Source organism: Tenrec ecaudatus, chromosome 8 (genome assembly GCF_050624435.1).
Source record: "Tenrec ecaudatus isolate mTenEca1 chromosome 8, mTenEca1.hap1, whole genome shotgun sequence".
Classification (NCBI taxonomy): Eukaryota; Metazoa; Chordata; class Mammalia; order Afrosoricida; family Tenrecidae; genus Tenrec; species Tenrec ecaudatus.
In genome coordinates this window covers 109,801,844-109,819,802 of record NC_134537.1, presented here as the reverse complement: position 1 = coordinate 109,819,802, position 17,959 = coordinate 109,801,844, and the positions used below count along the sequence as shown (strand labels likewise).

The 17,959-nt window shown below is 46.5% G+C and overlaps 1 protein-coding gene across 3 annotated transcripts in view; it reads left to right on the top strand.

The window, feature by feature from the left end:
- The first annotated feature begins 705 nt into the window (after positions 1 to 705).
- RBPMS (RNA binding protein, mRNA processing factor) overlaps positions 706 to 17,959 on the top strand; it is a 184,932-nt gene continuing 167,678 nt past the window's right edge. The window contains exon 1 of one of the 3 annotated variants that reach the window (XM_075556728.1): positions 706 to 1,379. In XM_075556728.1, coding sequence (XP_075412843.1) covers positions 1,314 to 1,379 — 66 coding nt within the window. In that variant the 5' untranslated portion in view covers positions 706 to 1,313. The remainder of the gene's footprint in view (positions 1,380 to 17,959) is intronic. The other 2 variants (XM_075556726.1, XM_075556727.1) reach the window with 2 other exon arrangements.

The window sequence follows — 17,959 nt, the reverse complement described above, 5'->3', positions numbered from 1 at the left end:
TCAACCTTTCCCCTGCAGGGCGGCTGATTGCATGCCCAGGTGAACACACTGCCGCCCAACCACCCTGCCAGGTGTGCTGAGGCTGTGAATGTTTACGGGAGCAGGCAGCCTCATCTTTTCCCCTTGGGGATGCTGGTGGGTTTGAACCGACATAGAAACAGCGCATGGTTTTTGTCTTCTCAGTGGGATCTGGGGACGGGAGGGGAAAGAGTTCAGATAAACAAATAATTCCGGTCAGGGCGGTGAGCGGTGTGAACCGAGGCCAATCAGAGCCCTGGGCGCAGCCGGCCCTGCGGGGCGTTGGTGAAGTGGAAGCTGCGCCCCGACCACGCCGGCCGGTTCCGAGCAAGCTGCCCTCGGATGTCTTCCTGTCTTTTCCAACTGTGGGCTCGGAACGATCGGCGCTGTGGTTCAGTCAGTCATGAAAAATAAACAAATAAACACGGTCGTCTTAGGGATAAGGGTGCAAATTCCTCCAGGAAAGTAAACAAAAGTAGCACAGCCCAGTGCCCGGTCTCCGCCCAGTCCCCGAAGCCCCTCTCTGAGACCGCGCGCACCGACGCTCGAGGCCCACGGCGGCCGCGGGGGCCCCGGGGAGGCAGCGAGGCGGGCGGCGGACCCCCCGCCAAGTCCAGAGTCGGGGTCCGCCGGCCGCTTCCGCCCGCGGCCCCCCGCCCCTCCCCGGCGCGCGCCATCCGGCCCGGGGACCGCCGCTCCGGGCGCCGCCCCTCCTCCGGCGGGGGGCTCGGCCGCTCCCGTGCCGCCCCCCCCTCCCCCCCGGACGGGAGCCCGCAGCCCACGGCCGGGGAGGGCGGAGGGAGGAGAGAGAGGAGGGGAGAGGGGAGGGAGCGGGCCAGGCGAGAGAAAGGGAGCTGCTTCCATCCCGGACTTCCCAGAGCCGGCCCGGAGCACGCACCCCGCGGCTCTCCAGCCCCCGCGCCGCGCGCCGACGCCTCCTCTCTGGGCACCCCGCGTTGCCCCTCGCCCCACCTCGGCCACATCCCCAGCTCGGTAGCCCGGTCCTTGCTTCCTCCCTTCCTTCTCCCGCGCCCGCGCGCCGTCTCCAGGTCTCCCTCCCGCGCCCGGCCACTCCGCCCGCGCCCGGCCCGGTCTCCCTCGCTCTTCCGGAGTCGCGCCGGCCGCCGCCGCCGTCCCCCCGCGGGAGCCCGAGCCGCCGCGGCCCCTCTCCAGCCTCCGCAAGCCCGCGGCGCCCCGCCCGAGGGAGCCCCGGTGCCCCGGGAAGGGAAGAGCGGGCGAGCGCGCTTCGCCCAGCCCCGAGCCCCAGCCCCGCCCGGGGAGAGCGGACCGGGAAGATGAACAACGGCGGCAAAGCCGAGAAGGAGAACGCCCCGAGCGAGGCCAACCTGCAGGAAGAAGAGGTACGGAGCGGTGGCGGGCGCGACGAGGGGCGCGAGGCGCCGGGGCTCCCCTACGTGCCGGCGGCGGGAAGCGGGCGCTGGTCCCGGGCGGCAGGCAAGGTGCCCTGGGCGGGGGCCGCCGCAGTCGGAAGTTTGCGAAGTGCCCTTGCCCCAGGACGCCCTTGCCCCAGACGGTCCCTGGGACCGTCTACCTTTGGGGGCTGTGTTTTGGGGGTGTCCGCACTCGGTGGCCACACTGTACCTAAAATCGCATAAGTCCGAAGGACTTTACGGAGACTTTTGTAAGTATAATGATCAACTTTGTTTGCTCGGGAATGGCGAAGTGGCTCCGGGGTGACCTCGGGATCAGGATCTGGAGGGGCAGGCTAGAGATCTGCTTCTGAGATTGGAAGAGTGTGTGTGTGTGTCTGTGTGTGTGTGTGTGTGTTAAGAAATTAAGGAATAAGTTTTCCTTCCTTCAGAGATTATCTTCTGCTCCCACACCCCTCCACACTCCCCGCCCCCCTTTTCAATGTTAAAAGGATGTGTGTGTGTGTGTGTGTGTGTGTATGTGTGTATTAAGGAACTCAGGAATAAGTTTTCCTTCCTTCAGAGATTATCTTCTGCTCCCACACCCCTCACACTCCCCGCCGCCCCCCACTTTTCAATGTTAAACGTTTTTGGGTCAATATCCTTCAAGCGGAAGCATTTTGGTTTAATAGACAATTCATCACCCGCATTCTTCTCTGATGAGTCAAAGACCCCCGAACCTGAGCGGCTAGTTTTAGCAAACTTAGCGGTGATGTAGATCGATACAGGGGACATGATTTAAAAAAAAGGTTAACAACTTAATAGTTCACCAAGTGACCTTCGGAGCTATTTTAACAGCCCTTTGATTCCTGAACATAAATTGTATGTGATGCGTTCATAATAACGACAAAAATTTGCGGCTACGAAGAGTTTCTTTGGTGGAAAGACAAAATCGTGTAAATGTAGAGAGGGATCCAAACATTGCAGAATTTTTGTACGTAGGGTATTCGTGGTATCCTTTTAAATACTCCGTTTCTGCAGGTAGTTACCTGGAGTCCGAGTAGTTTGCTAATTCACCAGATCTTTCAATAGCTGACTTTTGAAACACACTAAAGGAACTATTTAGTGTGTGCAAGTGCCAGAAAGTAGATCTCTAGATCTGACCTATATCACATTCTTAGACATAGTACATCCTAATATATAAAGTGAAGACCGTGTGGAGCAAAAAACGGTTCCGAAGCTGAGATTCTTAGTGAAGCGCAAACAGATTCAGATAGTGAAACCAAAAGTGGGGGGCATTTGTTAATAGATGTATAAGCCAGCTGTGTGTTAATCTATTTGTTAATGAGAACTACCTCAGTGGAGAAGTTTCGAGAACTAAGACTATGTAAAATGATGCAAAGTAAATACAAGGTATTCCTCTTAATTGTGTGATCATGCAGGCTACAAGAAATGTGATAAGGTAGAAACAATTTCCTTCTTACCTGAGGAAATTGTCTTTAATAATTCTGAAAGTAGACTTAATTTTGAAAAGTTGTTTTTTAACAAGTGAAACCATACCGATCTCATCCTTTTTAAAGAGATGGAGACTTGACTAGCAATCCTACTGGTTACTTGGCTAGGTTAGTAATTTTCCTTATCACTTAAGAAAAGCTTTACTTTACCCAGTCCATTCAACACCAAGAGAATCATGGCCTGCTTCAGATATTTTTCTTATTTCATTGAAATTAGCCGTCTATGCACTTGAGGGGTACAAATATATCACTTTCTTTCTGTTTAAACTCCCACCACCCCCAATTGTAAAAACTTGTAACTGGGGAAAAGTTAAGCCTGGGAAGTCAGATTACTTTTTCCTTTTGGTAGGCGGCAAAAAGAGGTATGAAGGTTCCACAACCATAACCCATTTAAGTGAATGGAATTGAGTAGCAAAAAGCCACATTTTTCTGCAGGGCCGGCCTCAGCGGCCACCAGGACTGAGGCTTGCATGCTTAGTTCCAGGGCCTTGCTTCACTGCGGAAGATACTACATCCCACCAGTCTCCCTGCCACCCACCATCCCGTGTTCCTTTCAGGTGGGAATTCCATGTGGTACCCAGGAAAGTGCCGGTGCATTTATTTAGCCAAACATTTGTGGTTTGAAAAATAGGTGGACAGATTTTGGCACTCAACTATTGCAAGAGGAGGGTACGACCTCTGACAGAAACTAAGGAAAAGAAGAGTTGCCCTGGATGATCTAGGCAGTTTTGCCCCCAATTTCCTGTTTTGGGTTTTGTTGGTTTGGGGAAGACTCCCTCCCTCTCTCCCGCTCCCCCCAGCCCTGAAAGCCACAAGTAAAGTAAATATTGGTATTTGGTGAGTCCCGTTAATGTGCTCAACAGTGTACAAAACCACCACACTGGACTCTTTCTCTGCCCACCCAGAGGATCAGCAGTTCGGTCTCAAGCACATTTAAAAGCTTTGGTAGAAGACTCCAGTAAACAGAACACACACATCTAAAGTGTGTACATAGCCCTCCATGGCAGGAGAGGAAAAACGCGTTTTGTTGTCGTTTCGGATGGCCATTAAACTGACTGGGAAATGTGGATACAATCAGCAAGAGAAAATAGTTTGTTTCATAGATCATCAGGGTGGTTCGTTTGTGTTTTCTCTCTTTTTTTTTTTTTAATTGAGCTCTTTTATCATCCAGAATATTTTAGGCCCATTCGAGAGCGTTTGATGCTTTTTTACTCTGAAGCGATGCTGCTGCTGAGATACCTATTGACTTCCAGCTCGGTGTATTGAACAGAACGAGAGTTAGGATAAATTTTGCAGCGCGCTAGGGTTGGCAGTTTTTAAGAACTTGGGAAGGACATGCACTTCTGCGTTGGGTAGCATTTAAAACTTTGAGGAAAAATCATTTTAAGATTTGGCCAGCCAACTGTGTCAGAGAGGTAGTACATCTGGCTTCCTGGTTTCTAGTGTGTTTTTAACTGTTTGTTCTTGTACAAGTTGTCCTTATAAAGAAAAACTAGTCATTGAGCTCTTACTGGGATCTAAGATTTATACGCTTTATTCTGTAGAGAGCATCCGGTAATATTTTACATCATTTATCAAGTGAAAGAATTCCTCAAATTTGTCTATGTACTTTTAGTCCATGTAATAATATTCTCTTAAAATGCCTTAGATCATTAACTTGATCAGACTTTATTACTAGTAAATTTGTAAGTCATAGACTCTGTTAAGTTGTAGCTAACCATTTATTGTAAGTTTTAAGATGTTCAAATATACCAAAACTTTGTAATCTTGTCATAGAAAGAACTTGCATGTTGAACACAGGATTTTGAACTAGAAATCTCTTTTATGGAAAGTGGATTCAAAAACAAAGAAAGAAAGAAAATGGATTCATTGGTAACCTGGTTTTTATTTTATCCATGCCATGGAGTATTTTTCAGGAGGATTGCAAATCCTCCTGAGGCACTGGTGTGAAGTAGAGTAATCTTCCCTAAATTGCTTTGACTGCACTGACGTGCTTAAAATAAAACCAAAATAGGGAAAAACTTGTCACTGTTATGAATATTGATCAAAAAGATGTCAGGCTGAAATCATGTAAAGGAAATTCTTCAGAGCTTAAATCAAATTTTTATGTTTACTTTTAATGTGCTTAGTAATTTTTCCAACATATTGGGTCATACAGAACAAATGATATTTCTCTTTGGCCCAGAGAAAAGTGGGGACCATGTCAGTTTGCTGTGGCACCCCACATTGAGCAGTAAGATCAGTTCATATTAAGACTTTAGAACATACAGGACAATCTTAAAAAATTGTAGCTGTCTTAGGAGTTTCTGTTAATGCTGAAGCAAATCTAATACCATGAACATATATTTCCATCGTAGAATAGGATTTGGTGACAGTATTTTGGATGAAAAGGTGGTGTGACCTTCTGGTAGAAGGGTGATCTTAAGATCATTGCCAGTTGACATACACTTGGAGTTATTTTTCTGGTGGTGGCTGTAGAATTTCCCTGATGTTCTGTTTTGAGGGCCAAAGTGTCTACAATTGAAGGACTTGGGCATTACCAATTAAAGCATGCTTATGGCCCTTCAATTCAGTCACTGTATTTTTAGGAATTTACCTTAAGGAACTAGTAAGCATGCATGAAGATTTGTTTACTTATATAAATGATTTTTACCTCAAAAAAAACCTGAAACCAACCACACCAGCATTGAGTCAATTCTGATGCAGAAGGAAAGCTGCCCATAGGGTTTAAGAGGCAGCCTCGTCTGTACCTGGAAACTGGTGCATTGCAACTTTCCTTTCCTTATTTTTAAAGAAAGTGCCTTGTAATTTTGCCAAAATATTGGGGTCATAAAGAACATAGCGGACTTCTCTGTGAACTTTCCAATGCGCCATCAGAACCCCTGCTAATGTCATCGCATGATATTTGAAAGGTACTATGAGGCAGCCAGGAAAGGCCATGTTCTTAAAGGTTACATTTTAGTTGAGGGGATCATCCTCAATCCATGATTTCCCCTAAAGATTATATGGAGTCTCCTTGGGTGGTGCAAACAGCGCACTCCAAAACTTGGAGTTTCCAGAACCCCCCAGGGTTCCACAGAAGAAAGTGCCCATGACCAGCTTTCCCAAACTTTCCCAAATGCAGCCATTGGAAACCCCTGTGCCTGAGAGCAAGCAGAGATTCTGCTTGAGGGCAAATGACTTGGATATGTAGTGTGTAATGATAGCATTTGATGAAAAGATTAAAAATTTACATCGCCTGTGTACATAAAATCAAGTATTTAGCAAAAGCAACCTGGATAGATGACAAGTCATTGTTATTTACTTTCTGCGACTTGTCTGTGTGTTTCTAAATTTTTCTGTAATGAACATAGGAACAAAATTAATGGACTGTCCGGTGGCTTTGCAGAGTTCTTTGAATTCCTTTGGAAATGTCTGTAGATGTCACAAAACCATCTTCTGTTCCCTATCACCTTTCTTAATAACGCTTATCAAATTCATTTCGTTAGCCTGGATCCTGGGAAAGTTGTTAGCTGCTCCCCTATTCTAATGGGCTTTTCCTCAGTCAGTCCCTCTCAGATCCTCAGACGTCCCAAATCCTTCAGCAGCACTCTGTTCGCCACAAAACCATGCTCGATGGGCCTCCACACTGTGCTCTCCATACCACCTCTCACCCTCTTCCTCTCTGGAAGAAGAGCTATTTCCAAGCAGGATTCAAGCTTCCGCCTCATCTGAGGGCCCACCCCAAAGATCCGTTTTGTTTTTTGTCCTCAGAATGCCGGCAGAAGTGACTTCCTGTTGTCTACTTCTAGTTCTCTAGCTCCTAGATTGTTGCCTTCTTTAATTTTTTTTAACCATAAAACATTTCTGTCATCTACTACTCAACACCTACCCTAGTATGGTACCATACCAGCAGCTCAATTGGTTTATTTATATACATGCATGTTATTTATATAACAACAGAAAACCCACTGCCTTCAAGTTGATTCCAACTCGGAGCGACTGGAACAGGGTTTCCTGAGCTCATCTTTCTCGCTAGGAGTGCGTGGCTTGGTGGGTCCCTTCCAGTTAGCAGTCCATTGCTTTCCTGACACTGGAGTGCCATAGGCACATGTGGTTCTTCATCAGTACCTGGTGTACAGATGGATCCTTACTGATGAGGTTAGTGATTATCCCTTTGTGTAGATGAGCTGTGGCGAAGCAGCCACTTGTTTAGAGCTGAGGGTGTTCTCACTAGGGATTGACAGGAGGAATCCCGCTGGACCAGCAGGAGGGGACCCTATCTCCTTGCCCCCCTTACCCTTATCTGTGCACAGATAATCATGCTCACTCTCCATGCAGAACTACTCAGGTGTAGTTGAGTTTCCCAGGTGGGCTCAGGTAAGCATGCCTGGCCCATCAGGCCTTCACTTAGGTACAGTGGAGTTTTCACCACTAGCCTTTGATTTGCCCTCTTTGATGTGGGCTTCCGGTAGCCCTGGTTAGGTGGAGGAGCACGGAGCTCCCTGTGTTCCCAAACAAGCCTGCTCTGTGTGACAGCCACTCAGGAATGTTTGTGTTCAGTTTCATTTGGCACCTTACTGTCTGCCTGGGGGCAGGCGAGAGGGAGTGCAAATGCTCCTCTCAAGCCGTGCTTGCTTTGGTCAAAGAACAAACTTCAGAAGGAAGGAGAATGACCCTTAATAGCGGCAGCAAAGGTGACTGCCTGGGACTAGATGGTAGATGGAAGCTAGTGTTGAGGGGAGTCTGTTGGAGACTCCCCTCCCCCTGCTAATAGGTTTATGGGGATAACTTCTAACAGGCCTCACCCTGAAAGGGTTCTGGGGGAATATTTGGAACAATTTTATTGCATTCTGGGTGAGGGGGGCCTTGTGGGCATGGGTAGGGTTAGTGGTTAACATTATATCATACTGGAAACGGACCAAATCCCTAGAAAAGAGCACCCAGTTTGTGAATTTCGCTGTTAACAGGAAAAAAAGAAAAGGAACATGTCAGTAATCTTTTTATTCACCCATTCCAGCGATAATCGTCCCTCAGCTTTTATTGAGCATGTATTATGTACCAAATACCGGCGAAGCATTTGCATGTGCTGGTTTATGTCATCCTCTCAGCAAGCCTTCATGTGGAAGCAGCAAGGTTCTGGGGGTTGAATAACCTGGCACAGTGCGGTGTGCCGGACCCTGGAAATGCCAAGACCCAGGAGGGGCCGGCCCTACCCTAAGTGGCTTCTCGCAGTTTAATGGTGTGACCCTGTGTCAATAAACAAGTGTCCCGCAGAAAGCCCGGGTGTGAGAGAACATCGCCAGATCTGTGAGGACAGGGTGGTGTAGCCGTGTCCAAGAAAGCTGTCGTAAGTGGAATTTGAGCAAGACCTCCATGAACCCTGTCAGATCGGGAAAGGGTTGTGACAGTGGAGAGAGAAGATGGCTCCGAAAAAGGGATGACCCCTGTTGAGCCTTTTTTTTTTTTTTAAATTTTTTTATTTTAACAATTTATTGGGGCTGATACAATTCTTTTCACAGTTCATACATATACATACATCAATTGTATAAAGCACATCTGTACAGTCTTTGCCCTAATCATTTTTTTCTCTTTTCTTCTTTTACATTTTATTAGGGACTGAAACAACTCTTACCACAATCCATACATATACATACATCAATTGTATAAAGCACATCCATACATTCCCTGCCCCAATCATTCTCAAGGCATTTGCTCTCCACTTAAGCCCCTTGCATCAGGTCCTCTTTCCCCCCCCCCCCTCCCTCCCTACCCTGTTGAGCCTTTTTAAAAACACTTGTCTCTATCCAGCTCTGACTCCTGACTCTCCCTGTGTGTCAGAACCCCGGCTGCTGGTGTTCGGGAGCAGGGTCGCTGGGTCCTCCGAGTGCACTGGAAGTCTTAGAATGTGTTAACTGTTTAGAGTGTGTTCACAGTATGAACCCCTCAAACCCAAACCAACCTCACTGCCAGCTAGCTAATGCTGCCTCAGACCACCCCTAGAAGACAAGGCAGAACTGGCTCCCCGGGGAGCTCCCCAGCCCACGACTCTAGAGGAGTTGAAAGCCTCCTCTTTCTCCCGTGGAGCGACTAGTCCTTTTGAACTGCTGACCTTGTGGTTAGCAGCTTGTGGCCTCATCAACTCTGCCACTAGGGCTCCTTTTGTCCCACCTAAGCTCTCCTCTATGAAAAGCTAGAGCCAAGGTTTTTCAAGCTGTGGGTCACGACCCCCATGGTCTTAGGAACCCAGACTTGGCTTTTTACTCCTCCTGTCAGAAAATGTAGCAATGTAGGCTACTGTTGTTATATTAAGACTGTTACCCCTGCTACACGGTGTTTCAAGACAAAATTTCATTTATTTGTCATTAGAAATAAACACTTTACACTATATAATTACATATTGTTTTGTGATTAATCACTATGCATTAATGATTTTCAATTTGTAACCATGAAAATACATCCTGCATATCAGATATCTACATGATGATTCGTAACAGTAGCAAAGTTACAGAATAAAATAGCAGCAAAAATAATTTTATGGTTGGGGGTGGTCACCACAACATGAGGAACTGTATGAAAGGGTCGCGGCATTAGGAAGGTTGAAAACCACTGATCTCAAGCCTCTCATAACAGAGCACTTCCGGCAAGGCACCCGGGCTTGGCAGGAGATATGGGGGCGGGGTGGGGTGGGCAGTGCAGATGAAACTGGAGAAGGGAGGGTGGGACAGCCCAGTGAGATGGGATGTCTGAGTCCTGACGTGGTCCATGCTGGGGAATCTTGACTCGAGCCTGTGCTTAGAAGCAAGAGACTTGGTTGCATTCTGGGACGTTCCAGTGGGAAAGGGGCTCTAGAGGAGCTGGGCGAATTCAGAGTAGGATCCAGACTGAGGAACGGGTAAGGTGTAGTGGCTGGCCCTGGTGACTGAGAGGCGGACATGGGAGCCCTGATGCCTGCTGGTTGGGTGGCAGGGAGGACTAGAGACATCCCTTAAGCCACTCAGTGTCTGTCTTTTGGAGGACTAGGCTGGATGGTGGTTGTATCTGTACAAGTGGAAAATCGAGAGGCTGGTAGAGAAGACGGCAACTGAGACAGGAAACTGAGAGGTGTACAGTGCAGCGCTCTGCTCTTGAATTTACATATTTCAAAACAATAGAAAAACACAACTGACCATTGACAGACAGTAGGGGAGATACGGCTGTGTGCTTCCCAAATTGAAGAGAGACATGAGACCTGAGGTCTTAGGAAAGATACGGTTTACTTTAAAACATTTTTTTTAATGTATGGAGGGAAGTGGGAGAATCAAATTCTCAGGTAAAAATTATACACTATTTAAAAAATGATACTTTTTAAAGCACTCTAATTTTGGTATGTAAGAATAAACTTCCTATTTATAATTTTTGTGTACATTTGTATATTTGAAAGCCTAAGTGTGGGGAAAGTGTAGAAAACTATCAGGGATCATAGGATTCTTGTCATACACTTTATTGCTTTTATGAACTATCCAGAAATGATTTTCCTCCAAAATTTGTAATATACAGGCTTCTCGCCTCACCGACTTTTCCGAGTTTTGAACCTAGAAAAGATCCAGCCACCACTAAATCTATAAATGGACTGAAGTGGCTGATCGTCTTGTGCACTTATAGGAAAAATAAATAATCCAAGTTGCTTCATTTGAAAACTTTTTTATTGAGGGCCGGGGGAGGCTGGGTTCCGACTCGCAGCCAGTGGCCCTATGGAACCTGCTGGTGGTTTCGAACAGCTGATGCGAGTCAGATTATCCCATCTGTTGGACAGATTACTCCGTTTATTCAATGCTCCTTTCCTAAAGGTTTGCTACTTGTTCTGACCAGCGGCGGAGAAAAGTTTTTCTGGAACTTCAAAAGGAAGCAACCACTTTATTTTCTATTCCTGCTTCTCTAAGGTGCTAACCCAGCTGCCACCATTGTAGCTCCTGGTGTGTGGAATGTGAACAGAGGAAATGGTGGTAATCAATGCCCTTCTCTCTTCGAGGGCAGCTTCAAATTCCAAGTGGTAACCTGGTATTGTCACACAAATTTAAAATGCAAAGAGAATGCCTTGGTGGCCCTGAGCCATCTGGGAAGATCCTACTCAAGTATGCGAAATCTGCATTTCATCAGCCCATAGAAAACGAACTCAACATCTGTTTCCACTCATTATCTTCCATGTCTCATGAGTTGATTCTTAATGGCATTCTTCTGATTTTCCTGAATTCTTAGGCCACCAGGTAGATATACTGACTAGCGGCCAACAGTGTCCTAAGAGCAATCCTGAAGGTTAAAAAACAACAAGTCTTGAATCCCCCAGATCCTGTTTCGTGAAAAATTCCTGTTATGCTCACCTGCAAGGTGGCTGGTTGAGTCCTTGTGGGAGAAGGTGCCGTGCAGAAGTGCTATCTAATTACTGAAGTACCGGGGTTCCCTTTGCGCTTCCAGGGGAAGTGCTACCAAAGTGTAATTACTCTCCCCAGCATGTGTGAGCCACAGGACCTACAGATGTGTGAGTTTCCTAAGAGGTATCTATCTGCTTTTAAATACAGTATCCCTCCTAGCTGGCAGGATGTGATTGGGGCGCTGGGGACATGCACTTCCGTCCGGTGCCTCCCTCGGATGGTGGGTGACTGCGCACTGGGCCCACTGGATCCGCTGGTAATTGTTGCTCCTCAGGGCCTTGCTTATCAGAGTTGAAGGAACAGGAAAAATAGACGCAGTGCTGGATCCACTGAGGCCACACCCACTTCTGATTTTGCCCTCCCTCTCTGAAGCCCACTTTCCCAGGCCTTCCAAAGCATTGCCCCAGGAGGGAGCAGAGGCATTCTCTGAGACCCTTTTTTGGTTTGTTTCCAAAGTTGGCTTTTTGACCTTCTCTTAATACGCCTAAGAATATCCCGGGGGGGGGTGGGGGGGGTTTGGTGGTTGTTTTTCTTATACAGGTGCCAATCCAAATGTAAGCAGACTTGTAAAAGCATTTGTGGATTTTGCATATTAACTCAGTCAACCGACCCAGCCTTCACTGGACAGCGGCTGGTTTGTGCTTGTAACAAACCAGCTGAGCGGGTGTGCCTGCACAACTCCATGGCTCTCCCGCTGAAGTTGGGAAGGAACTAGGTTCACGTGACTAAGCCCCTGCTCATCTCTGACCTCATCTGCAAGAATCAGGGCCTCATGTTTTATATTTCAGCTACTGGAGCCTTGTTTTAAGTAGCTAAAACTTGCCAAACTTGTTCCTGCCTCAGGGCCTTTCTGCTGGCTCTTCCCTTTGACCCGGACACCCCTATCCCAGATGTTTACAGGGCTGACTCCTTCCTGTCACTCTCTCAGATCTCAGTTCAAATATCACCCCGAGAGGGCTTTGATCTCCAAGTTTAAAGGAGCTGCCATTCCCAACCTGGATCACATCCCTCATTTCCCAGCTCTTCCTCTTTACGCACAGTACCTGTGTGCTCACGGTCACTGCATCCAGCAGACACCTCCCTGGTCATCATACCTACAACAAGGTCTGAAGCAGCCCCATTTATTTGTTAGATAAGCTGGAATACAAACCAGCCTGTTTCACGCTGAAGGTTGTGCAGTATAAATCACATCATCAAAAAGAAATCTCACAGCATTTCCATATTGAATTTTACTTATCAATGTTCGTATGGTTCATTCCTTGGGCCCCCAACACCTTCCTCGCAGAAACTACACTGCTCATCTGATGTTCTCTGAAAGTGAGAAGTTTTGTTTTGAAGGCTAAATAGACGATAGGCCCTTTGCTAGTGGTTCAAGCCCTGGTGGCGTAGTGGTTACAAGTTAGACTGTGATCTGAAAGGCTGGTAGTTCAAAACCACCAATCCCTCCAAGGGGGAAAGATGAGACTTCCTATACCCCTAAGTCAGTTACAGACACGGAAACTTGGGCGGTTCTACCCTGTCCTATAGGGTCCCTATGAGTCGATGGCAGTGAGAAAGCTGTAGCTATTTTCCACACGAAAAGGACTCCTCCCTCTGTACATAGTTCCAGAAAACCAGGAATGAAATATGGGAAATGTGAGTAAAAGTGGGGTCAGAGGAAGTATTTCATGCCATGAACTTGCGTCCTGTTTTGCAGTTGTGACTCTTGGGTGGCAAGGGTTTATGTTAAGAACCCAGTTGGTTTGGAGAGTTTGCCTAGCGGCACGCTCTATGCCAACCTCCTTAACCGGCACTGTAGAGCGAGGTAAGGGCGCTGCAGCTGTATCCTGAGTTTAAGCACCTGTCTCTGGTCCTGAAGGAGTGGTTGCTGGGGCTTGGGGAACTCTCCGTAGAGCTCCCACAGCCACATCGTGCCCACTTGTCAGCCTAACAGAGTCAGGTGCTGTTGGGTTGGTTTTTGTTGTTTTTTTGTTTTTGTTTTCTTCAGGATAAAAAGAAAAAGTAAGCACTTGGTACTCTAGGCATCAGACTGACAAACTCCCTGCCAGTTGGACAGAGGAATGCAGTAAGGACAAAGCGGGCCATTGGCGTTTCCTCATCAATGTCCTGATACTTGACCTTGAGCAAACTTTAACTCTACCCTCATCCATTGTCTAATTATCTTGGAACCCATCTGTAGCATAGACATACAAGGGGTGCCCCCCAAATGTGGATTTTTTTCAAAGCTATGTATTTCATGTAAACTTTTTAACAAAATAACCGTATCACCTTCAAAGTGCTCTCCATTTCACTTAATACATTTGATAAATCTGTGATTCCATTCTTGGAAACAGTTTTAAAACTCATCTCTTTGGATGGCTGACCGTGTCTCCCTTGATTTTTTTTTTTTTTTACCCCCTCACCTCTTTGTCTCAAATCACTGTCCTTTCAGGTCCTTAGTCATTCACAGAAACAAAAAGAAATCACACAGAGTGATACCAGAAGCGTGGACATGCTGTTCTTTGCCAAAACTGGTGCAGAGATGGCTGCGTGAGCCAGGTGCATTATTGGGGTGGCAAAACCAGTGCCCCCTCAAATCAGGCCTTTTTTGGGCCACATGCTTATGCAATCTTTCAGAACCTCTAAATAGAAAGCTTGATTAGCAATCTGACCCTGTGGAACAAGCTCCAAATGCACTTCTACCCTCCCCCCCTCATATCACATCCCTTTTTGGGGGATACCCTCTCATATCTCTATATAAGCCCTTAACCAAATCATTGATACCCTTCTTTTTTATAATCACTGGAGCAAACCCCTCTGGAGCTTGTCAGCCTCCATGCCCTTAGTTGAAATACAGAGATTGGATAGACAACACTTGATGTGCACTGTAAAATCCTGGGTTTTCTCACTTCCAACCGGCTTTCCAGTTCCTCATTGTTACACAGAACACTGTTTTCCATGCCAGGATGCATCAGGGCTGAGAGGATAGGCTGTTTGGGGGAATGGTTTTAAGCCCTTTAAATGAAAACACCAGACTTTGCCTGTTTAGTTTGTTAAATTATTATTTTAAGGAAATGAAAAATTGTTGAAGTGCTGCACTTTGGAAGTGTCTTTATGAGTTTGAAAATATTTTCTTAAGCCTGGCTTTCATACCTGGGAAAAAAATTTTTTTCTCTTTAATTCCTAAGAAAATGAATGCCTTGCCTTGAAATGGGTGGTTCTTTCTGGGTGTCAGCTAGAGGCAGGAAATGACCCTTCCTAAACAAAAGGACTCTTTAAGGCCCATCCTGAGTCTTTTGTGTTTGAGGAGGGTTTATGCAGAAAACCAGAGCTAGGAAATGAATCTCTGCTTTAGCCATTGGGGGGAAGGGGCAAGGGAGGGAGGGGAAGATTCCGGGGCACACGCCCTCCCTGGTGCCTTCAGAGGGCGGGCAGGCGAGCAGCCACCCTCTGTGAACCTGGAAGTGATCTAGTTATCAACGGTTGGGCAGAGTTATAATCGCTCACCCTTGTAGGACAACTCCCCCTCATGAGAGTAGGAATGGACCGATGATGCCAGTGTGTGGTTTTGGCTATTTATCCATAGTAAAAGGTCAGTTGCTGTAATTTGCTAGTAAGCAACCCTATAAAAGACATCAAAGTTTGGGAGGGTTACCTCAACTACCATCCTCATTTCTCCAAATTGAAACGGATGGCCTTGATAATAGGCAGGGCTTTCTGGGGCACAGCATAGTGGATGAATCTACTACTCTTGGAAACTCACAGCCTTGCAACCCCTCAGTGGCAGTCAGTCCTACCTTGTTATGGGGCAGGCTTGCTGGGAATTGAGTCTGTTGTCTCTCCACTGATGGGTACTGAGGGTGTTGTAACTGTTGCTCTAGTCAGTGACCCTCGCTGAAGAAGCTCCAGGTCTGCTGAGGAATGTGCCCTCTGGTCAAAGTGACTTTAGAACCAGTGCCACCCATTAGGCTCCCCAGCCCTTCGCTGCCATCCATTGGCCCTCTCTTACAAAGCCTTGCTAGCTCAGAGCTGGACATTTCTGCTCTTCAAGGGACAACATTTTCCGAGGAATCTACACCTTATCACTATTAATTAGGAACACATCTTGAAAAAGGTGGCTTACTGAATTTTCAGGACTCTCAAGAATAGCATACAGCTTTTCAAAGGAAAAAAAGTTGTTACCCCACTATTTTTATACTTTATGTTTAACTCTGAATTTGAGAAAAAAGGCCAGGGGTGGTGTATTTAGGCTTCTCTGTGTTAAGGGTTGCAAGGAGCTTAAATACCCGCTGCCCCTGTGGTAACTGGTTTGAAAGGGGTGTGTGTGTGTGTGTGTGTGTGTGTGTGTGTGTGTGTGTGTGTGTTGGTTTACACCTGTGGTAACTGGTTTGAAGGTGTGTGTGTATGTGTTGGTTTACTGACTCCACAGCACCAGAGACTTAACTGAATTACTAAGATAAGATTAAAGTTGCCTCCCAGATCCTATTATGAAAGAACATTGTTTCTACATTACAGGTACTAGGAGAATGTATTTAAAATATACAGAGAGGAGAACATTGTTCAAAGGAGATGGGACCATTGTAAAATCCAAAGTTACAGGGAAGATTTATTCTCCTAGAAAATTCCAGTGTCTCAAGTGTTGGTAGATATTTCTCATTTCCTGAATAAAAATTTTAAACCTGTCATATGAAACTGGCGAACATTATAATGCGTTATTAGATTCACGACTGTAGAAATACATACTCATTCAAGGGATCTTACATATGGTAGACTTTTATTTTTTTTCTTTATCTTTCCATTTTCAAAGTACCAGTGATTTTCCAGTTACTTTGTTAGGATCACTTGCATTAAATAAAACAAAACAAAAAAACACCATAGAAGTACCAGCCAGTAATAATCTATCCTCCGGAAAAGTTTAAGCTACTTGCAACAGAGTAACAGCACCACAGCCCTTTGCAACACAGTTTCTGCATCAGCCTTCCAAGCGTGTAGAACAAGGTTAACGGTTCACAGCTGGGGCACTTTGAACCAGGTTTGCTTGTGCTTTAGATGGATTTGGGTACGCAGTGTGTCTGACTCTATTGGCATCAGAAGTTGTTTTTTTGTTTTGTTTTTTTCTGTAGCTCTTTGCGTTCGTGGAACTTCTGGTCACTGCTGAATCAAAGTGATCAGGAATGTTTGTCCGCTCTCCCTGTGTTCTGAGGCGATCAAAGGGAAACGTCTTGCCCTTCGCAAGTCCGGCATCTGTTGCCATTTGGTCATAGGGCACCCAGCCTGCTGACTCTGTGTCTTAACAACGAAAACAAGAACCAGTGGGGAGGAAGCAAAGACTCAAAGTCCTGTTGGCTTTGGGGATATTGTGAGTTTCTGATTTTGGAAAATACATAAGGGGGCTTCAAACGTGCTTGGGAAATCCACTTACCTGTTAATTCCATTTTCCCACAGACTTTTGGAAGCCCGCTCGGATATGCCAAAAGTTTTAACTTAACTCTCCTCTTCATCTCTCTTCCAAAACACCCCACAGGGGTTTTAATCCATAGGAAATGGGTCCTTGTCCTGCTGTTGTCATGATTAGACAGAGAAATGTTTTTGGCATGAGCTTAGTTTGTACCCTGAAGTCAACAAGCAAGTATTTTTTTCCTTTTACGGTATTGAGGTCAGACCAGGTAGAGCTTGGCAGCTTCGCGGTGTAAAAGACAATGGCAAAGGAACCCAGACGCTTGACCCGGGTCTTCCCGCTCCTTCAGAGAAATTTGCTCTTTGGAAGCTCTCCGCAGATCTAAAATCCTTGTTTTCCAGTTTGAAATTGTGTTTGCACTCCCCCTTTCCACCCTACCACCCACTGAGTGATGTTGATTCATACTGAGCAAGCAGAGCAGATAGTAAAAGTTGCTGAAGCTGTGAAGCTCTCCCGGTGGGGGGGGGGGGGGCAGGCCAATGTCACCTTTAAACAGAGGGGTCGCTAGTGAGTTTCACCCACAGACCAGAGGTGAGGTGCCCAGTGCTTCACCAGGCTGTCACCCAGGCTTAATAGTCAGTCCTGTGCCCCAGCCAACTTCTGTCATAGGGGTGGGGTTCATTGTACAGTTCTGAGATGATTTTCCTTTACTGAAACACCCAGTATATTCTTGCCAGAGCCCTGGTGGCACAGTGGGTGATGCATTGGGGTGATCAACTCAAGGTCAGCAGTTTGAAGCCACCAGCCACCTCACAGGAGAAAGATGAGACTTTCTACGCCCATAATGTTTGGACACCCTGGGAGACCCCCCACACAGGCAGCTGGACTCCATTCACAGTGACTGGTAATTAACCCAATGGCACTTGAGGTTTTTGACAAGTGTATTCCTGTAGTTCATTTTTCTGTGTAGGCCATGTGCGGTCTGCTGCTGTCTGAAGTGGCCATAGCATACAAAGTTTATGGTTGGTTATTTTGCCAACATCTCTCTCCTAAAGGGGAATACGGGCATCAGAAAATACAGGTAAGCAAAACCGAGAGAAGCAGAGTCCTACATACACCTCACCCACAGTCAGTGTCAGCACCTTAATATGTATTTTTAGCGTCTTCTATGTATCTACCTCTCTCTTAAAAAAAAAATTAGATCGCATGGTAGAGTCTTTTTGATTGGATCGGCATCGCTGCACTCTGTGTGCCAGGTACCTTTCTGCCTCATTTTTCATTCTGTGTTCT